At 34.9% G+C, this 23693-nt stretch overlaps 1 protein-coding gene across 1 annotated transcript; it reads right to left on the reverse strand.

The window, feature by feature from the left end:
- Positions 1-977: 977 nt before the first annotated feature.
- On the reverse strand, positions 978-6679 carry LOC129911025 (proteasome activator complex subunit 3). Its single transcript, XM_055988665.1, has 3 exons — positions 6453-6679; positions 5929-6283; positions 978-1763 (listed from the first exon to the last, which is right to left on the reverse strand). Exons 1-3 carry the CDS (start codon positions 6474-6476, stop codon positions 1396-1398), a joined length of 747 nt encoding a protein of 248 aa, XP_055844640.1. The 5' UTR covers positions 6477-6679; the 3' UTR covers positions 978-1395.
- Positions 6680-23693: the final 17014 nt, after the last annotated feature.

Genomic DNA, 23693 nt, shown 5'->3' on the forward strand with positions numbered 1-23693 from the left:
GAATTAACGTCTTTCAAAAATAATCAATTGAAAGTGTATTTGTAAGCAAAAATATCTTTCGCGCTTATAACAACAATCCGCCAAGAAAAAGCTGTCGTTAATCCATGGGAAGGTAAAACGATAGAGTCCAAAGCGAAAATAATAATACAGTTGAAACGGAGATATCGAATCTTAAACGATCGACTTCTTATTTCATAATGAGGCCTCCTGATTTTTATTTTTGAAAAAAAAAATGTGGTTTAAGTGGTTTTTCCAAAGACTGATAAAACCAGCGGATTTTTACTACTGTTTTTTTTTTTCAATCGTAATTCGATTGGTATCTCGGAATCTTTCTAAGAATCCCAAAAAAACTATCAAAGAATCCGTCGTATTAGACAATAGTCATTACAAACGCATTCTGTGATTGTTTTTTTTTTTTTTTAATTTGAGTTCCTAGCAAATCTACGATACGAACAAAAAAATGAAATTCGCGATTCTTTGAAAATCGATGAATACTTTTGATTTCTGTGAATGATTATTCAAAATTCCTTTTAAATACTTGTCTTACAAATAAAAATAATTCTTGGTACTACCAATGTCCAATATCCATCTCAAGTAAGTATTTGAAGAGGAAGTGTTTTTGCATCCACAACTAGTCCCCACTTATTACTAGCCTTCCACTGATTATTATTAAATACATACCATTAGATTGGCTAAATAATGGTGTTTGTTTATAAGCGCCCTTTTCCCCAAGACTTCTAAAATGAAAACAATTCTACGCAAATAATGGAAATTACAACATAAATTCTATTTTTATCTGCAAGCATTTTTCTAACCGTCACATATACCCGCCCCTTTTGTCTAATCATGTTAGAACATGATTTTAATTGTCTACACATAAATAATTTGTTATGATGATGAAAGCTTCTCGCATCGAAACGAAACCTAAAAAACACCTTGACTCACCGTAAGCTATTTCGTCTTTATTAATGCATGTGTTTTCTCATGTTTTTTTTTTTTTTTGTATAATTTTAATTTGTTTTTTTATTAGATTACTGTAACTCTGCTTCTAATTGAGAGTAAAAAAAATAATTATGCATATAATTTGAAACAATATTGAAAAACTGATAAATTCAAATTCTTAAATGTTAACTTTTTTTTGAAAAAAAAAATTAAAAAATGAGAAAGAAGAAGAAATCTTCTTTCGCTTTTTGCAGATGTTTTTTCCACAACAACGACGTAGAAGCTATCGTCAACTCGACACGTTAAACGTGTACGAGTCTTCCAATCGCCGTCGTCGTCAAAGTGGAGTCTTTTTCTTCTGAGAGTTAGTTGTTGTGGTGGTTGGTTGTTGTTAAGGTCTAGATAAGAAAAGGAGCTTCCCAGCCATCGTTCATCGCTCTGGCTTAAATCGTCTTAGTATAAACTCTCGGCATTCGATGAACGAGGTTTCTTAAGCTTCTCCAGATTCTTAATGACAATATCATGCAGCGAGGAGTAGCGATTCCTCACCTCGCACACCACCAACCACAAACTGAGGTATTCCTTCTCGTCCAGCTCGACAACTGCCCGCCGATAATCCTCGATATGCGGGTACTTGGCAACTTTTGAGACGACTTTCGCACGCGAAAGGAAATATCTAGAAATCTGGTCAAAGAATGCAGCCGCTTCCGACTCCACCGCCTGAATTTCGGCAAGAGTGTCCTCCTGAATGGACACACCAAAGTTATTGCCATCTTCGATTTTCGGTATCAGGAATGAAATCCACATTTTCAAGAGATTTGCTGGAAAAAACAAACGAAATTCAAGATGATTCTTATAGTGGAGTGCCTTAAGATTTATAATTCGGAATCAAGGGAAAATCAATGAATCTTTGTATAAACTTTGGAAATGTGTTTTTAAGAGTATACAGAAAAATGAAAGAAAAAAAATTTGCCCGCTCTTAGTTTTTAATAATTTTTATACATAATATACCTATAGTTTATTATTTTTAGGACTTTTTCTTTGTTTATATTTGTTTAAAGTTATATTTTAGAAAGGAGAACTGTTTACAAACTTGATATTGGGTCTCAAGAGAAAAAACGGACAACAGCAGCTGTTGGGTGTTGTTAACGCCCAGGCAGAACTATAATACTTTTATTTTTATATATATTTTGAGACTAAGATAGACTTTTAAAAAGATTGTTTGTGTATGAAACTCGAATTTGAAGTCAGAAAAATCCAATCAAATAGATAGTTAGGTTTTGACTACTTTTGAGGTTATGATATGTGAAGAAATATGTTTAAAAATACTGTAAAACCAGATATCTGAATAACGAAATGTTCAGAATTTATAATTAAGAATTAGAGCTAAGTATAATGTGAATTTCTTTTTTCTCTCTTAAGCCTAACAATAGTAAAATAGGTATTTATTTTGCCTTTTTTTTTGTTCTTTTGTTTTTTAAACAAGCGGTAATCTTATAGATAACACATTTTTTATTAATTTAACACATCGCGTTAATTTAAAGTTAATTTTATTAAATAATAATTAGGTACATTTAATATTTGGTAAGTATCAGCTACGTACACTCAATAATCCTGGGGCCTGTTTCAGAGCTTACTTCATTGTTTACATCAGCTACATCAATGACTTCAAACATTAATTGTGGCGGCCTGTTGGACTTTCCGAAGCATTTTTTTTTTTTTTTTTTAACATTTGCACTATTTAAACCATAACAAATGTTTCCCGAATTTCAATCGGACTCAACTATTGGCTTTTGCGGTTGCTGATGTATTAAAAGTAGCTGATGTAGTTGATGTAGTAGCTCTGAAACAGGGCCCTGGAGTCAGTCAAAAACCACAAAAATTAGTTCAATTACCAGATTTTCAAAAAATGTTTTTAATTTAGGGGTAAATGATACATGATTTTTTCATATTTACTCTAAGGCCCAATTTATTGACTCTCCATAAAACTTAGGTAAATCACCATTAAAAATGGGAATTTTAAAATTAAAAACCAAAATCGTTGAGATAAAAGTCGATGGAATCGATAAATTTCTGTTGTGGTATTGTATATCTTTTTCGACAAAGATATTTGCTATTGTAAACTATGAACTCAATTTGACTCGATAGAAAAATTGCAAACAAAAAAGATTGAACGATGGCGAGCCCCCATTCGAGATCATGACTGTCGTCGATAAATCCCTAGAATATTTTTAACAGTTTTAAATTTAAGGGGGGAAATCCCTCTGGAATTTTTTATTTTTGCTTAATTTTGTTTGCCCAAAAAATTCATTTAACAACCGAAGAACCTATGTTCAGTGGTCTTAGCTTTAAATGAAGCCTCAAAAGTCCTAGTCCGAAACTCATGTGCTCCAAACCTTCTACAGTACGAAAACTTTGAACTCATTTTTCTCGCGCCGTGCAACGTAACTCAAAAACTAATGAAGCTATCGACTTGAAATAAAGTGAAAAATACTCGCTAACTTATTGGCCATTGCATGCATCTAAAAGTTCAATATATTTTTTAACAATTTGTTTACAAAAAAACACTGTGTTAAGTTAGGTTAGGTAGAAATGGCTGTCAGGAAAACAACTGACACACTTAGACCATTTATTGGTCCGTTGTGATACCATGATTTTGTAAGGAAATTCCTCACTAATTAAACCAGTTGGAGCTTTTAATGAATCGGTGAAGGTTGAAGATGTTAGTATTGATTAGTTCACTAGTATCTTCTAAGAAATATTTTTCCAAGTATTTTTTACGTCTACTGGAAAGAGCATGACATGAGCAGAGAAGATGTTGGATTGTTTCTTCTTCTCCCTCATCAAGGCAACTTCTACAGAAGTCGTTAGAGACTACGACAAGTCTTATGGCGTGTTTACCTATAAGACAGTGTCCTGTTAAGACACCTATTACAGAGCTGATATGCAATCTGCTTAGAGACAACAAATTTTTTGAACGTTTTGGATCTAGCCTAGGCCAGATCTGCTTGGTCGTTTGGCAAGTTATAATGTTTGACCATCGTATGTTTGTTGCCTCTATAGCTTCTTGCTTCAGCATGAGTTTGCACGTTGCGATTGGTATACCAATATTTGCCTTATTGGGTAAAATTGGTATTAGAGTTCCATTTCTGGCGAGTTCGTCTGCTTCACAGTTTCCCAGAATATCTCTGTGACCCGGCACCCAGAAAAGGTGAATGTTAAACTGTTCTGATATCTCCATGAGAGATGATCGACAGTCGCGGGCAGTAACGGAGTTTGTGGAAACCGAAGCTAACGATTTAAGGGCGGCCTGGCTATCAGAGAAGATGCGGATATCCGATGTAGATATCACGTTTTCTTTGAGCCAAGTCAGTACTTCTTTAATCGCCATTATTTCCGCTTGGAACACGCTGCAGTGATTAGGGAGACGGAAGGAGAGACTAACATTAAGTCTATCGGAGTAAACCCCGCCACCCACTCCGTCATTGGTTTTAGAACCATCTGTGTAGAAATGAATTGAATCATCTCTTAGAAACTCGGCATTGTCCCATTCTGATCTATTTGGGATGGTGACTTCATAATTATTGCCAAAAACCAATTGTGGGGTTGTGTAGTCGGAGTGACTGTGGATTGATCCGAATGAATTCAGAATATTTGTGTGACCAATAGAGTTATTGGTCCATTGAGAGATGGCTTGGAGTCTTATAGCAGTGCTCGCGGCCACCTGCTTGCTGAATATATCTATGGGTGGAAGATTGAGTAATATATCAAGAGCGGCGGAAGGTGTCGAACGGAGAGCTCCGCTGATGCACATGCAGGCTGAACGTTGGACTTTGCTTAACTTGTCGCGATATGTTACTTTTTCCAGAGCAGTCCACCAAACTGCTATCCCGTAAGTGAGAATAGGTCTGATGACTGCAGTGTTTAGCCAATGAGTTATTTTAGGGGATAGTCCCCATTTATTCCCTATAGCTTTTTTGCAAGAAAAGAGTGCCACTGTGGCTTTTCTTATTCTTTCTTGTATGTTGGTTTTCCAGTTTAATTTGCTATCCAAGATAAGACTCAGGTATTTGGCTTCGCTGGCAAAATTAAGTGGAACACCATTAATAGAGGGGGGGTATAGTTGTGGAATTTTATATTTCTTTGTAAAGAGGACCAGTTCTGTTTTTTGAGGATTTACCTCCAATTCACAGTTTGTTGCCCATTTTAGTAGCTTATTGAGAGCAGTTTGCATTAGTTCTATTATAGTATGGAGATGTTTTCCTGATACAGCAATGGCGACGTCGTCAGCGTATGCAATCACTTTGAAACACTGTGTTAAAGGCGTCAATAGTTTTATAACGCTTTTAACTAAAGTGATAATTTTCAAAATTTAATGGAAGCTTAATATAAGTAAAACTATTATTTATAAGCTTTAAAATGTCGTTTCAAACGAAAAAATATCTTAAATAGAAAAGTTTTCAGAAGCGAAATTATAATAATATTAAAATTACAGTTTAGGAACCAGTTATAGCTATCATTGAAGTCCATCATTGAACATTTTATTTCCGTTTTTAGGACAGTCAAGTGGTGAAAACGGGCAACAACATGAAGGTAATAGGTCAAAGAATATTTTCTGGATTTACCCACTATAATTCATAGTCTTAAAAACGGAAATAAAAATTTGCAATGATGCTTTTGATCGAAAGCTATAACTACGCCCTTTCAGGCCTAGAGAACATCGTCAAAAAGTTTCAACAAAATCTGAAATGAGACAGCAATTCCGATTGGACGTTTTCATATGGAATGACTCAGCTGTACTAAATTTTCAGTAAATTGTGGTTAAAAATTGTCGTAATCGAGAGCGGTCAAATTTTTTAACTTTGTTATCTGAGCTTTTTTGTAATGCAGTCCAACAGTCGTTATACAGATTCATTGATCATTGACTTTCCCTGGATTCCTAGATTTTACAAAATTGTATGCTTTACAGCACTTTACTATACTTACAATCTTCAACAAGTTTCCTAATAATTGGCTTGACAATTTTGATCATTTCACAAAGTGGCTCATTGCACGGCACTGTGCCCGATGGCAGAGCCATAACTTTCGTCCCAGGCACACAAAAGTCGTTGCGTGGTCTCTTGGCAGATGGTGGATCGCCACCGGCTGATGCCTCGTCCACATGATTGACCAGAATTGGCTCAGGAACTGGAATGTTCAAATCTTGATGGACCTCGTTGAAGTTGCGCTCGCAAAACATGTCGGTGGCGAGCATTTCGTTGAGTTCGACAATCTTTTCGGGGAAGCCTTGGAAAATTAATTGTTCGGCTTTTTTGACTAAGCTGTCTTTGTAATCTTGTACCTAATTTAATAAAATTGATCAAAACATAAAAATTAGAATAAAAATAAAAGAAGAAATGCGGGAAAACATAACCAAGCAAAGCGTCGTCGTTGTCGCATCATTTCAGTCATTTCCAATTGGTTTTTGGGTGAGTTTTTTGCTTGGTTGAAAAATTAGACAGATTGCTTACCTTCTTTATAGTTTCGTTAGGCATTTTGTTGTTTTTCTTGTAGTTGGTAATTTTGGAAATTTTCGATTAAAACTCAATCAAATAATGTAAATGAAATTGATTTCACAAGTTTTTTTTTTCTTTTCGGTTTTTGTGGTGTGTGGAATAATTTTTTTGCGACGAGACGACAGCGACAAAACGAATAAAAACGACACCTTGCAGCGGACGAGGTAAAAGTCAAAAAAATTTTTTGTGTTTGTGTAGATGTTTTTTTTTTTTGTTGGTTTTTGATGTGTGTACGCACATGTCAAGATGTAGATGGGTGTTATCGAAAAAACTGTATTATCGACATGAATGCATTCAGGGTGGTTGTTTGTTTTATTTTTTCTTAAGACCCTTATTACATTGGCTTAAAAAGTGAAAATGTACTAAAGTAGTAATTCAATTTCAAATTTATTTTGTGATGTTTTTTTCGATTGGAAAAATTACAAATATGATGCAGAAGTATTACTATTTTGGTTTGAAAAATAATATATACCCCGTTTGTATGTCCGAATTAAAGATCGAATTAAATCTGAATCGAAAATTCTGGGGACTTTTCACGAGTCGATTTATGCCGTGCGGCGAAGCTTTTCGACTCGTGTGAACGTAAGTCGCAGGCGACTAAAGTAACATCCCCATAGAAAAATCCTAGTCGACTGACATATCGTGCGGCTAAAATCGACTCGTGAAAAGTCGGCATTCGATGCAGGTATTATGAATGTAGCCTGGTACGCACCTCGCGCTAAATTTTAGCTCCAATACAAATTATCGAAAAATTTTATCTGAGCTAAAATGGATCCCATACAAATTATCGATAACTTGTATGGGAATTTTATTTTAGCTAAAATTTAGCGCGAACAGTGTACCATAGAGGCTTATACCAGATCGAGGAATCAAATTGAAATAGAATCGAAAACACAATTTTTCTTTGAAAAATATAGACAGTAAAATAGAAAAATTTTTTAAAATACAGAGGGCAAGAGAAACTACCCAAGTACAATTTAGATTTCATAAAGGTCAATGCAAGCTATTTTTTGGCTTGCATTAGAAAAAGGACAGGTCTTATACAAATCATTTTGGCGCATTTTACCGAAATTTCATAGGACTTTCCTTCACAGGTAATCCACAAGTTAATAGCTTGGGACAAACAGCTTAAAATGTCCTTATAGAGGTCTTCCTGCAGAGGGTTTATCTAATACACAAACCGGATTACTTGCGTAGGATGTTATAATAAGGCCTTATAGAAGTTGTTTTAAGATGTTGAATTTATGCATAAAAAAAAGAATTTATTGAGTTTTATTTAATTATTTTAATTTTATTTTTTCTGTTTTGCATTTTCTACTTTTTATTTTATTTTATTTTATTTTATTTACTTTAAGTTTTTCCTTTTTTTTTCCTTTTTTTTTGGAATTTCAACTGCTTTTTCTGTTGTTCTGAAATGGTAGGAATATTATTTTAATTGAAAAAAGAACACATTTTTTTTATTTTCACATGCCCCGGCCAGGAATCGATCCCACGTACCTCTGCATACCAAGCCAGGTAGCTTATTGAAACCTCACATTAAAATGCAATGTTTTTTCTAATGCGTTACAAACATTGCATATCTGCAATATAAAAACTTTGCATACTTATAGGCGAAAAACATTGCATACCTACTTACGAGATGAAAACATTGCATACTTACAAGAACCTCTTGGAACAGGTCTTATAGAGGCCTTCTGTCACTTGAAAATACAAGGCTTCTTTAGAATGGTTCAAACAGGTCTTATAAAGGTCTTCTTTAAGTGATATTTACAAGGCTTCTTCTTAACACTTCTAGATAGCCTTAAGGAGACCTCCTTTCTTTCCAAAATGGATGACTTGCGTAAGTAAGCCTTAAACTAAACATATACAAACTATAGCTTATCGAATCGAACAAAATGAACCTTATGCAAGTAAAATTGTTACTTGGGCAATACTTTCTCACTTTTCTAAAAAGAAAAAAAAAGGATAAACTGATTACCTACAACAGTGGTGCGTTCTTTTATTCGCCGATGTTAACTATTGTTAACAATATTTAACTTTCATCGTTCCTAAATGAGAAAAAAGTTATGAAATGTAACATCGTGACGTCACAACATCGTTCCTAAATCCAATTTTGAAGTGTCAAATAGTTACATTTTGTAACTTTTTCCAACTCAGCTTCTGGACTTGAGTTTCAATGTTAATCTGTCAAACACAAATAAATGGAGAAGAGGGGGGATGATGTGAGAAGAGAATTTTTTGTTTGTTTTCATATTTTTGTTATTATTTAATGCATATTTTTCTTTCAATTTGCTAAGAATTCAATTTGAAAGTGTTATTTTAGTGCCAAATTAATTATTTTTTGTTTATTTATTCATAAAATTGATCTTAAAAAATTTGTTTTGACAGATCAACAAAATCTAACATTAGTCGTTCCTAAATAAAAGTTGAAATTTTCTAACAAAATCTAACGAAAACAACAACAACGATTTTTTTGACACAACAACCAAAGTTAACTTTGTTTAATAAAAGAACAGACAACAGTGTTTCAATTTGAATGAACATTTTTATATGAATCCAGTGTTTTATAGAGATGAGTGAAAATTAAATCACCGTTTGCAGAAAATATAAACTATATTATCGACTGTGGTTAACTTCATCACTGACGGATTCTGTTATCGACAATATGAGTAGGTATTTATTGTAGACACAAACCAAATAATTACAGTGGCGAAAAAAAATAGTATTTTCTACAGATGGCGGAAGTAATTGAATCGTTTATTTTCAAAAAGAAATTAGTCCATTTTATAATTTTTTTTTCAAACGAAACAAAAAAACTAGATGGAATTTGTCATTCACCACATTTTTATTCCCATATTATAAAATTACAAAATCATTCAATTACGGTGAAATATGGTTTATGTTTGAAAATGGAATGCGTTCGAAGTTACAATTTAAAGAAACAGGAATGTAGTCTATATAGTTAAATTTTGAATATATGTAGGTACATTAGGGTGGTCCTTAGGAAAAAGAATTGGGGACGCCCCCTAGATTGGTTCCAAATCAGGAAAAAAAATGCCCTAATTTTTTAAAATTTTTATTTTATTTTTTATTTTAAAAAATTTTTTTTCCTGACCCTATTTCACTCTCAATTTTCGCAAAAGAGTAAAATAAGGACCACCGTAATGTACATTGCATATACATATCGCTGGCTGAGAATTATAACGTTGTATGTTTTATTTAAACCCCTGCAGACATACAACCTTATAATTCTCAGCCAGCGATATAATGGTATGTAGTTAAAGACTTCATAACCTTAATTTAATAAAAATGCAATTCATTTGAATTTTGAAAATTATTATGTGGATTGAAACCCTTTTTTTAACGGCTGATTCTTAGAACTTAATTTTTTTGAATAATCAAATAGTTTTATGGAGTTATATGTGATTAATCAAAGTAAAGTAGGTAATGTACATTATGTTTAATTAATTAAAAAGACAAGGAAAAAAAGGAAGATAAAAAGATGAAAATAATATATAAAACATCAAGTACATATTTTTAACTTCGGAATATCCATTTAAGAAGAAACTCTTTGGTACCAAAAAAAAAAAAGGCTCTCATATTTTAAAGGAGAGCTCGATGCCAAACTCTATCGACAGCTTTATTAATATCGAGGGCAACATTTTTACTTCAACCAAAATAACGACTGATACATTTAATTTTTCGGTTGAATATGCCATCTTTCTTGTGAGAATTCCTTAGCTTCCGACCTTGAACCAAATAACTAAAGAACAAAGTTCAAATTTTCATTTTTTTTTTTCTTTAGAACATAAGGTTAAAAAGTACAAAATTTTTTAAACCCTCAGTCTTAAAGAATTCTAAATTACCTTAGAGCATTCTTTCTACATCAGCTGTGTGACAAATTTGTTGGCATTCATTACTTCACAAGGTTCTGTCTAGTCCTTTATATAACCCTTTATCAAAAACTACGAAATTCCCCGCCAAAAAAAAAACATAATAAGAAGTGAAAAAGCCAAAAATCATCGTCAAACACTCTATAAACATAAAGATAGAACCTCATCATGCCTCTTGTTTAACAGGGAGGGCGAATCATAATGATAGAAAGATAAACGATTTTAGTTAAGACAACACACCGCCAACCAACACGAGTGGAGAAGCGACGGGTAAAGTCAAGTGACTCTACCAAATGATTCACATAAATCGATCTCAAGTGTTTTGACAATGACCCAGAATTGAGAGAGAACACAAAAAAAGAATCCTGCTGAAGCCCATGACCCACGTTAATGTTCATATCCTGCGGATGGTTGGTGAGAATATTTTGGTTCAGGGGCAAAAAAAAACAAAAAATGGCAAATCCAACACTTGAACGAGTGATTTTCTCAATGAACGAACATAATACAGACGATTCGTTCCATTTGAAGTGTTTTTATTATGTTTTGTGTCTTAATTTTGGCTAAGAGGAGAGCGATGTTGAATGAGATGGCTTTTGTCTTAAGAAGAAAACTAGAGCAAAATTTTTCGTTTTCGGTCAATGCCAAAAGGGATATTTCGTTTGATAAATGTTGTTTCATATTCTCTTTTTTTTTTGTCCGATATTATAAAGAAATAGAACACGCACCTCCTACATTCACCACACCCACACATTTTCTATGCAATTCATTTGCTTTAAGTGGCAATATAGTAGAGCTTAAGGATCATCACACAAGTGTATATCTACAAGGAAGAAGTTAGGATTCAATCAGTTGATTTGGATGGCACAAAAAATTTCCTTCCTTTCATAAGCAGTTCTAGATGAAATTCCTGTATATTAAATCGTAATGATATAAGATACCATTATACTAACGAAAAAAGAACTAAATCTCATGTATTTTAAGACTATTAGTTAATTTATCTTATTTAAATGGCGCCCGGGTGGGAGCAATTTTGAAATAGAATCAATTCTAAATGAAGGAATCGATTGCAGTGTGCAAGTTTCATGAATTTGTAGTTTTTATACAGTCATCACTTTATACCCGGGCGCCATTTAATCATTTAAAATATAAAATTGGCGCCCAATTCAAGCAATTTCAAAGAGATAAATGCCAGTTTTAAGGTAATTTCATCAACTTTTATCACTTCTTTGCATCACAGCAATCTGCTATTTTGAATTACACAATTATAATAAATTAAAATTCACACAGAAAAGTTCATTTAATGCTAAATGTCTTGTTGAAAAAACAGACAACAAAGACTGAAAATAAAAAAATACCACAAATTCTTGCACATAATTAAATTAATTATAAACTCAAATCACATCAGTTGCAACATAACCATCAGATGGCTTAACTTTATGACTGGCAAACATTTAACTGACTTAAAGGATAATGAATTCATTTTAGCCTTTCTTTATTATGATTTTGATTGTTATTTGTTTTTCTTTTCTGTTTTGTTGTCTTTATAACAAAGGAAAAATTAAATCAAAATTGTCTTCGTTTTTTTTTTTTAAATAAATAGAATTCAACTGGGATTTAAAATGAAATAAAAATAAAAACGATGACAGATTAAGCATCAAAAAGAGATTTTTCTATTCCCATTCTGTTTCTGATGGTTATTGATTTGTTTTAATTCCACTTCTTGGGATTTGATGCGGAGAAAAAACAGATACCACTTTGTTTAATCAACGAATCGGATAACGAAAAATTTTGAATTGATTTTAATTTCGCGCCGCACCGCACCGCACTCTTCGAAATGATAATGGAAATCGAATATTATGCAGATTAAACACACCACTTTTGTTTTTCGAACAATCAAAATGAGAAGTACAGATGGAATCTATGCATAAAATAAAATTAAATATTGGTCTATTGGGATTTGGATCAATGGAAATGATTTTCAACAATGAAAAGTTTTCCATACAAAAAAGATTGACGATTAGGCTTTCTATGTTAAAGTTGTATGGTTTTGTTTTATTATAAGATTGGGAATTCAATTGGAGAGTGAGACAGTTTCTTGTTTTGCCCCTGTATTATATTCACTTTGATACCTACTTGCTCCCCGAGTGCACCACCGCAGCACCATTTCATTTTGTATGAAAAATTCGCCGCACCATGATACATAATTTTGGATTATTGAAAAATAAAAAGAAAAAAACTACCAACGAGAAGGAGATTCGAACACTTTCAATTAGAAGTTCAACGCTTTAACCACTCCGGCACTCCACCAACAAGTCATTTTTGTTACTTAAGTCAGAATAACCTTGAAAACGACTTAAACATTTTTGTATATAATTCCAAACTGGAACAACAACGTTTAGACGTGGAATATTTTTCATACAATTACCCGTACCACTACCGAATATACTCTTCGGTGTGGTCAAGCCTTAAGAGAATATAATTTTTTTTCATTCAAAATGAAATGGTGCGGACGATTGCAGTCGTGGTGCGGCGCACACTGGTTAAATTTGTATGGGAGTGCGGAAAAAATTCAATAAAAACTGAACCACTGAATAGATTTGGATGAAATTTTCAGGGATGACAGTTTACGTCGTAAGAAAGTAAGAAATTTCGTCTTCAACGCAAAATCATTCCGAAAAATAGTTAAATCAACGTGGTTTTTGTTAATTTTATGTTGTTTTTTCCCTCAGTGTATTTTATAAAAATTTTTCAAAAGTTTATTCTTTTAAGAGAGCCATTTCTTCCTCAATTAAATGACTCTGATTCTTCTTAATAAAGGAAGGGGTCAGATGATCTGTATTTTTCAATAATAATTTCAATTTAAATTAGCTTTCTGCTTAGATCTTCGCATGAAATGCTTAAAATTCCCATTATTAATAAAATGTATAATAATGTAATGTTTTATTCCGGGTTCACAATAAAACTTATTTAATTTCCACTTATATTTCCGTTCAAATAAGAACACACTTTATTTCAACTCAATTTACTTTTATTATTCGCTCAAACAAACACACTTTTAAATCACTTTATTTACTACTAACAATTCGCAACACTTTATTTCACTTTGTACTGTACTCTTTCACTTTCAAGATTAAACTGTCTCCGGTCGGTGTCTACGCTGCCTTTTATACCGGAATCTCGAGACTCGAGAACGTCCTCGAAGGCTCTCGTCCCTGTCTCTCGAAACTTCCTTTCCAGGAAGGGCACTTCATACTTCCAGTCTAGTGGGATATTTTGAGATGTGTTCAGTGTGGGATATTTTGAGATGTGTTCAGTGAGATATTTTTAGATGTGTTCAGTGGGATATTTTTAGATGTGTTCAATGAGATATTTTTCTTAATTACTAAAGGTCCGTTCACATTTCTACCTTTGCAGGAGTAGGTAGTGTGTTCAGACTTTTATCTTAAAAGTAGTTCAGTAATTTATCGTTACATTGCCCCCCTCTTAGGATTGTTCGTCCCGAACAACTCCATTGCTTCTATCACCATTATAACGATGTAAACGGTCACAATGAACTACCTTAAGTTTGCCTCTTACCCCTCTTTGTATACGGTAAACCACGTCGTTAATTCTGGTTATTACTGTGTAAGGGCCTTCCCAGTTTTGTTGTAGCTTCGGTGATAGTCCCTTTTGTCGGTGGGGATTGTAAAACCACACAAGTTCTCCTTCTTGAAACCCTGTTGCTGTCGCTCGTGCGTCATATCTTGTTTTCATCCTGTCACTAGACGCTTTTATATTTGTCCTTGTCCGTTGGTGAATGTTAGCCAGTGTTCCTTTCAGGTTATCTACGTACTCATCCATTTCATGTGGCTCGTTTGGAACACTTCCAAATTTTATCTCACTTGGCAGACGTATTGTTGAGCCAAATAGGACTTCCGATGGTGTATGTCCAGTAGAACTATGTGTTGCACTTCTATAAGCCATCAAGAATAATGGAATATGTCGGTCCCAGTCTCGTTGATTATCATTGACTACTTTTGACAGGTGTTCCTTAAGTGTCCTGTTAAATCGCTCAACCATCCCATCAGATTGTGGATGAAGCGGTGTTGTTCGCGTCTTCTTGATGCCAAGGAGTGAGCAAACCTCTTGAAAAATCTTAGATTCGAAGTTCCTTCCTTGGTCGGAATGAAGTTCCATGGGTACTCCGAACCTGCTCACCCAATGAAAGACAATCTTATCCACAACTGTTTTGGTTTCCTGGTTTGGAATGGCAAATGCCTCAGGCCATTTGCTGAAGTAGTCCATCACTACAAGGATGTATCGATTTCCGTTGTTGGTTTCGGGAAAAGGACCTGCTACGTCTATTGCAATTCTCTCAAAAGGTGCACCCACATTGTACTGCTGCATCTTGCTTTGGATTTTTCTAGCTGGTCCTTTGCTAGCGGCACAAGTATCACATTTTCGGCACCACTTTTCAACGTCTTCTCTCATACGTAACCAGTAGAATTGCTGTCGTAGCTTTTCCAGCGTCTTGTTGATGCCTAAATGGCCTCCAGAAGTTCCACCGTGCATCTCTCGGAGAACATCATTTACCTTTGACTGAGGTACGACTAGCTGCATTACATAGGATTTACCATCTGCGGATTCCCACTTACGCCTGAGTAGTCCTTCTTGCACATGAAGTGAGTCCCATTGTGCCCAATATGCTTTTAGAGTGGGGCTTCGGTCGGAGATGTCGGCCCATTCTGGTTTCTCTTGATGTTCCTTCCATGCAAGGATGGGTTCGATGTCCGAATCTTCCTGTTGGGCCATTCTGAGTTCTTCATTACTCCAGCCGCAAATGGGATCAGCTCTCGTTCTTCTAACAGCGACAACTTCCTTTTCTTCTAGTCGTGTGCAATGTTTGCAGTCTTGCTTGCACGGGCGTCGAGATAATGCGTCTGCATTTGAATGCAGTTTTCCTCTTCGATGTTGAATCTGACATTGATACGTCTGAAGTATCTCGATCCATCTTGCTACTTGACCCTCTGGATTTTTGAAGTTCAAAAGCCAATTTAGTGCACCATGATCTGTGCGAAGAAGGAACTTCTGTCCATAGATGTACTTATGGAAGTGCTTTGTTGCCAATACCAGAGCTAGAAGTTCCCTTCTGGTCACGCAATAGTTTCTTTCTTGTTTCGAGAGTACCTTGCTGAAATAGGCAACGACCTTTTCTTCTCCGTCATGAACTTGCGATAAAACAGCACCAACTCCAACATTACTTGCATCTGCGTCAATGATGAATTGTTTGCCTGGAGTCGGATAGGCCAACACAGGAGCTTCACATAACCGCAGCTTCAGTTCCTGAAAGCTTTTCTCACACTCACCTGACCATTTAAAGGGTTTACCCTTCTCCGTAAGCTGGTGTAAGCTTTTGGCGATTCTCGCAAAATCCTTCACGAATCGTCGATAGTACGTTGCCAGACCGAGGAAACTCCGAAATTGATGCTTGTCCTGAGGGGTTGGCCAGTTCTTCACAGTGTCAACTTTTTCAGGATCAGTCTTTACTCCTTGGGATGAGATGATATGCCCCAAATATTTGACCTCGGTCTTGAAAAGTGCACATTTCTTTGGATTCAACTTAAGATGTGCTTCTCGTAGCCTCTGGAATACAGCCTTTAGGTTTTCACAATGGTCATCAAATGTTTTCCCGTAAACGATGACATCATCCAAATAAACTAGGTAAGATTTCCAGGTTAATCCATTCAACACGCACTCCATCAAGCGCTCAAAAGTAGCTGGGGCATTACATAGCCCAAACGGCATGACATTAAACTGCCACAGACCATTTCCTGTGGAGAAAGCCGTCTTTTCCCGATCTTCTGGATGGATTTCTACCTGCCAGTAGCCACTCTTCAAGTCCAAAGTCGAAAACCATTGTGCTCCTTCCATTGCATCTAGAGTATCGCTGATTCTTGGCAGTGGGTAGCTGTCTTTCTTCGTCACATCATTCAGCCTGCGGTAGTCGACACAAAATCGAGTGCTTCCATCCTTCTTTTTGACGAGAACTACCGGTGATGCCCAAGGGCTTTTGGAATTTTCGATCAGCCCGTCTTTCTTCATTGTCGATATCATTTCTTCAACTTCACCTTGTTTGGCCAAGGGGAGACGTCTTGCTGGTTGACGAATCGGCCTAGCGTCTCCTGTATCGATTCGGTGCTGCACCAGTTGTGTTCGGCCGTATTGCCCGCTGGGTGAAGAGAAGATATCAGCATATTCATGAAGAAGCCTTCCAGCAACATTAAGCTGATGTTGACTCAAGTTGTCTGATTTGAGAATTTGAGTCTTTAGTTTCTCAGAGTTCATAGTCATCTGTATGTCCATCTCATTGATCTTAGTTATTGCGGACACAGATTCACATTGCCCAACAACTTCTCCTTTCTTAAGCTTGATTGGATACGGTTTGATGTTAAGCATCCGTACAGGTACCATGTTGTTCTTTGGTGCCACAAGAGTCTTCCCGATGAAGATGTTTTCGGAACTTTGCTCAACTTCTGGTTCGACCATGAGGTATCGATGGCTTCCACAGTTCCCCTTTAACTTCGTCCACACAAAAACTTCTGAAGAAGGAGGCAAGCACATATCTTCTTTGATGACAGTTCTAATTGTTGTTGAATTTTCGTTGCCATAGACCATTGGGATCTCCACATTTCTGTATTTCAGGACTTGATTACCGATATCCAAAATGATTCCATGCTCCTTCATAAAGTCGATTCCAATGATGCACTCGTCACATATATCTGCCACCAAAAACACATGCGAAAACTCTAGTTCTGCCATACGGATCGTAAGACGAACTTCACCGTACACCCTTGCTGCTTCTCCTGTGGCGGTCTTCAGACGGTAGCTGTTGGTGTTATGTAGCCATGTCATCTTCACCAAGTCTCTTCGTACAATAGAGGCAGTGGCACCGGTGTCAATTGTAGCCACGTGTTGTTTGTTGTTTATGGTCGCCTCCACTGTCAGACTTTTGTTGTCTCGTTTAGTCTGTGAGACTTGAATTGTGGTTCTGGGGCCATCGATACCAGAAACCAGCTTCTGCCCCTCGAAGGTGGTTCTTACTCCTTTCCCGAATGGGAATTCAAGATGAGCATGAGTGTTAGTTGTATCGCTTACCTGTTGTTGGGCAATATTCCTGTTTCCACAGTGTTCGCAAGCAGTTCTTCTTGGTGGCAATCTGCACTGCCGCTGGAGATGTCCAGTCTTGTTACAGTTCCAGCATCGAGCAGCTCCGTCTCGCTGGTTTCTTTGGAATGCGAGTTTTTGACAAGAGCATTCCTCCACTGCAACTTCTCTTACCCGATGAACGCCTTGAGAAGCCTGTTCTGCTGCTTCCATAGTTAGTGCGAACGCTAATGCTTCAGGAAGAGAACGTTTTCCAGCTGTTCGAATCGCTCGCTGAAGATTTATATCAGATACAGCACGAACAAAGGCTTCTGTCGCAAACTGATTGATAATGTCGTCTCCTGCTGTCGGATATGCCAGATGAGTTAACCTTTCAATATCAGCTTGGAGTTGTTGCAGAGTTTCTCCTCTTTTCTGGACTCTTGTATTGAGTTGGACCCGGAAAACTTCTTGCATATGGCCATCTCCAAAGCGTTTTTCAATTACCTGGACAAGAGCGTTAAAGTTACCATTCTTTTCTGGTGGTAAAGTTTGTAACAACTCAGCAGCAGGACCTCTAAGTGCAAGAGTCAGCGCTATACATCTGTCTTCGTCATCCCAGCCATTTGTTGTGGCAGCTGCCTCAAACTGTTTCTTGTAGATCGACCAAGAACTTTGTCCATCAAATGTTGGTGGATGCATTTCCTTCTTCTTTGGGTACTCACCAGAACTTTCTCGAATCTTAATTTTCCGAACCTTGTCAAGTTCCTCAGTAATACTTTGCATTTTAACTTCCATTTTTTCAAACTTGTCATCCACTTTCTCGAACTTTCCTTCTACTTTCTCGAGTTTTTCTTCAACTTTCTCGAACTTTTCTTGAGATTGCTTTTCAACGCATTTGATGGAAGCATCAATAGCAACGAACTTGTTCTCGATCGCGTCAAGCTTACCTTGGATGATGTTTTTCTGTTCATCTAATTTTTCGAGAAGATTCTGTTGTTCACTCTTTTGCTCGGTACGTTGTTTTTCCATTTGTTTGAGAACACTCTGTTGTTCACTCCTTTGCTCGGTACGTTGTTTTTCCATTTGTTCTCTCTGTTCCTTGCGTTGTGTCTCAATTTGTTCTTTCTGTTCTTCAAATTTTGCAAGGAGAACAGCCATCATGGATGACATATCGGAACTAGTACTTACTCGTTCTTCTATCATTTCAACCTCGAATTGAAATGTATCCAAATCTTCGTTTTTCTGGGTTAAATAATCCTGTAGACGAATAATGAGATCATTTTTCGATCCAGCAGTAGGAAGACTTCGCTTAGTCAATTCCGCCTTCAACTCAGTCAAACTTAACTGATTTAGTGTTTTACCCATTTTAACTTTTCAAAACGCGAGCACTTTTACTTATTTCAAAATGTTTTACACTTTGTTTATTGTTAAAACACACGCGCACTTTTTATTTTATTCGCGAAATTATCTGATTCGCACAAATAAATAAGTTTTATTCCACTTTTCTGACACCAATGTAATGTTTTATTCCGGGTTCACAATAAAACTTATTTAATTTCCACTTATATTTCCGTTCAAATAAGAACACACTTTATTTCAACTCAATTTACTTTTATTATTCGCTCAAACAAACACACTTTTAAATCACTTTATTTACTACTAACAATTCGCAACACTTTATTTCACTTTGTACTGTACTCTTTCACTTTCAAGATTAAACTGTCTCCGGTCGGTGTCTACGCTGCCTTTTATACCGGAATCTCGAGACTCGAGAACGTCCTCGAAGGCTCTCGTCCCTGTCTCTCGAAACTTCCTTTCCAGGAAAGGCACTTCATACTTCCAGTCTAGTGGGATATTTTGAGATGTGTTCAGTGTGGGATATTTTGAGATGTGTTCAGTGAGATATTTTTAGATGTGTTCAGTGGGATATTTTTAGATGTGTTCAATGAGATATTTTTCTTAATTACTAAAGGTCCGTTCACATTTCTACCTTTGCAGGAGTAGGTAGTGTGTTCAGACTTTTATCTTAAAAGTAGTTCAGTAATTTATCGTTACAATAATAAGACGCATAATCCCTTTTCACTAGTTTTTAATTTGAATAGTTTTCAATATATAATGTACATACATTTCAGTTACATATAACGAAAATTAATTTTTCTGAGCCAAGGTCAAAAAATCAAATGTAATTTTATTGTAGCAGATTTGTAAAAAATGTGTTGCGAATTAATTTTATTTTCTCTATTTGTCTTTTCGGATAAGAATTTCAAGCTTGCAGCCAAAAAAAAAAACAAAAATCTGACAAGAAGGATAATATAAAAAATGGAAAATTGCGAAGCGAAGGACCTTTCCATTAATACAAAGATTTCATATTTGGTGAGTATTCTAGAGATGTCTGGCAATCTATCGGAGTATAAAATCAAAAAAAAAAATCGATTTTTTTGAACCAGCCTTGTGTTTATGTATAATTTTCTTAGTCAGCGATATGTATAAATACCCCGTTTATATGAGCAGTCTAAAAGGTCGGATTCAATAATTAGCTTTTTCAATTTAGGCCGTGTGTGAATTGCGTTAAATAGTTAACAGCATGTAAAATTTTTGACATTATCAATGGTTACTAAAAAATTTTCAGCTGTTAAAAATTTTTTTGGGCTCTGGCACCTGGTTAAATTTGAGTTAAATTTGAGTTAAGTTTTTTTTGTAGATGCTTTTGTTTTTTTTTTTTATTAAAAAGGAATATCATGGCAGAAAAAAGGCAGACAAAATTTCACACACACGGCCTTAGACCGTGTGTGAATCGGGTTATATACTAATCCAAGAATATATTTTTGACACTTTTGAGGTGAAAGGGTAATTTCAGTTGTCAAAAATTTATCCTGCTCTAGGAGCCGGTTAAATTTTTATTTTCAGAGAATAAATTTTTTGCAGAATTTTCTATGTATTTTTTCAATAACTAATCAAAAACTGAAAATAAAGAAAGAAAATTGAAAAATAATAAAAGGAGTCCAACATTATGAGTGTATATTAGGAAAAATTTATATATTTCAATATATTTGAAATGGGTAACTAACAATTTTTTTCATCATCAATAAAAGATGATGAAAAAAATTGTTAGTTACCCATTTCTGGCAACACAAAAATAAAATTCTCATGACAACGCGTGTTGGAAGTTTGTCAATTGTTAATATTTATACTTTTTTTTAAATCATTAATTCTTTCGATTTGCAGAAAAAAAAATATTTATCTACGTTAAAAATGTATTAAAATTCACACAGCTAAATTAAGCCAAAGATAATTTTTTATTCACCAGACATTCAAATGCCCAAAAAGGTATCCTCGCTAAATATTTAACATACGGCCTTAGTCACATAGTCACCCGCATACAACAACTTTTATTTACAAATTTTTATTTTTATATGTACCTACATTTCTGGCTTAAGTTTCAAGAGCACCTTAAACAAAAAAATAAAGCAAATAAAATTGAAAACTTGGTAAGGTCAGTTTTTAAAGCCAAACTTTTGTGTCGCTCAAAATAAAAGTGATGTAACTCCATCCAATTGCATTTCCATATAGGTAACAAGCTTTTAAAAAACGGAATACCATATTACACTACACAATATAAAAAGAAAAACCAGTACCTAACTATCAAAAATATATTGCGTATTTGGAGTTGATACCTTTTTATATTGAAAGATATTAACAAAATACGATACCATTGAGCAAAAAACACACATTTTTCAAAAAAAAAATGAGTTACACCACTATTATTTTAAACAACATTTACCGATCGAATATATATTATTAAAAATAAACTTTTGGCAAATTTTAAGTTATTAAAAACAACCGAGAGTGGCGAATTATTTGCCAATTAAAGGAGCAAAGTAAATAAAATGCACGACTGTGTCACGTAGTTGCTGTAAACTAACACTTATGTTAGTTTACAGATTTTAAGGGCTTCCTTTATATAAATTTCAAAGAAATTTTGTTGATGTTGGGGATGAGCGGACATTCAGGGCAAATTTTTATAATTTTTTGTGTTATTAGACTTTTTTGAGAAAAACTAAAAATGCAGTTTTACGCCTGGCAAAGTTTAATCAAAATCGTTAGAGCCGTTTTCCAGTTATTTGGTATAACTTTAAGAATTTGTATGGGGGTAGGTACACTTTCTAATTAAGGTAGAAAAAGAACAAAAAAAAAAAACAACTTTCAGAATTCTATAAAAATCATCTGTACCAAATTTGAAGAAAATCAGTCCACTGGTTTATGGCTATGGAATAGTGTATAGATGGACGTACAGACGCACGGACAGAATTCCTAGATCCACTTTTTCTTAATTCTATACCATTTTTTTTGGTTTTGATTAACACCTCAAATTTTTTTTTCGACACGAAACCAATACTTGCCTTATATAGACCAAGTAAAAAAAAATTGCACACTCATGGTTATGGCTTCAGGTCGATGATAACATATGGCCCACCCTAGATAAAATCTAGGTTAAAATAAATTTAATCCGCATGAGTCGTTCCTATAGTCTAGAATCTAGATCATTCCGGACTGTTACAGATTCGTGGATTTGAGAATTTCTAATAAAAAAAAAGTGAATCAAATATTTTAAGTACGGAAAACTAGGATTTCTTGAGGACAAGTATCGGGAAAAAAATCTACAATGACAGATGTCAAACGTCAAATTAGCCTCGTACTTCGTATGGAGTCTCTGAGATCCTTAGAGTAATTTTCGAGAGGGCAATCGGTTGTTTCTTTTTGCCTGGATAACTCGTGATCCAATCGATATGAAACGGGGTGTCTTTTGGATCTTAGTGGTAACATCTTTTTTTTTATAGAACAGTAAGGTCCGTATCTCAATATGATAAGAGGTCGTGTCGAGGGGAAATGCTTCTTCAAAAGTTTATACAAAAGTAGGTAATATGTAACTCGTCATAACTACCAAAAATTTACTTTTCATTCTAGACTAACCGCTGTTTAATATTTGTCAAGATTTTTGATTTATTTGTATCTTTAAAAACCTTGAAAAATAAAAGTTTTTCCAATGCCATTCCATAAAATCTTCACATCTTTATAATCATCATTGATTGACTCGTCAAACAAAAAATCAGAACGTGAAAATATAAATCTTTATCGACAATCTATAGCTTCCACGTGTAGTGATTTCAAAAAAAAAATCAACATTGAAAGAATAAAACAAACGTTTGCTGTGCTTATTTCGTCGAAACAACGAGGCTAGTACGTGATTTCATTGTTTGCACGTTTTTGAATTCTGATTTAGCAAACAACATTGTCAATTTTGTACTGCAAAGTCACACAAAATAGATAAACTCCTACAAACAATCATCATCAATATTGTAAGTGTTTTATTGAAAAGTACTTTCGCATAATTTCCCAAGAGACATAAATCAAAATGTGTCATTCAGAAAGAGGATTGCTTCAATTTAATCTGATAACTTTTGAGACGACTTTGACTTAACTATTCTCTTACAAACAAAAGACATAACTTTGTCACGTCATCATTTCATTGGCATGTGATTTAATCAATTTTCGACAACATAGATACATCGATCGATTTGGGACTTATTTAATAAAACAATGACAAAAGGAATATCTAATGCATCATGCTTAGGAAGGATAAGCTAACAAAATCATTGGAGAGAAAGTTCTATTGTTCTTATTTATGCACTTTGATTACATATTCAAGGCACATTTGACAATTAAGATAACAAAGTGTTTTCTTCTGTCAATTTTTAAAACCACAAACTTTTAATTAATTAACCCAACCGCCGCCATATTGAATTGAACACAAAGTAAATTGATGTAACTTTCATCCTTCCAAGAATCCTGCTCATCGAGTGGCTTCATTAGATGCTGTAATTTACCTATAATGTGACTTTGTCTGGCCATAGTCCATTACCTTGATGTCATTCAAAGGTCTTAGCTAAGAATTATATCAGATTGCCTTTGAAAGTTGTTTTTGTTGAATCGAATAAGTTGACATGTTGCATGTTTAAGTATAAAGTAAAGTGTACACGATATACTACGTGTTCAACGAGGAAGGACTACAACATTCCTGTGCTCTAATTAATCAGAATTCGAAATGGCAAAAGGTGAAAGGCAAAAGGTAATCGGATCAACTATAATATCCTCTCTTAGTGTAAATTAATGAATGCAC

This window comes from Episyrphus balteatus, chromosome 2, assembly GCF_945859705.1.
Source record: "Episyrphus balteatus chromosome 2, idEpiBalt1.1, whole genome shotgun sequence".
Lineage (NCBI taxonomy): Eukaryota > Metazoa > Arthropoda > Insecta > Diptera > Syrphidae > Episyrphus > Episyrphus balteatus.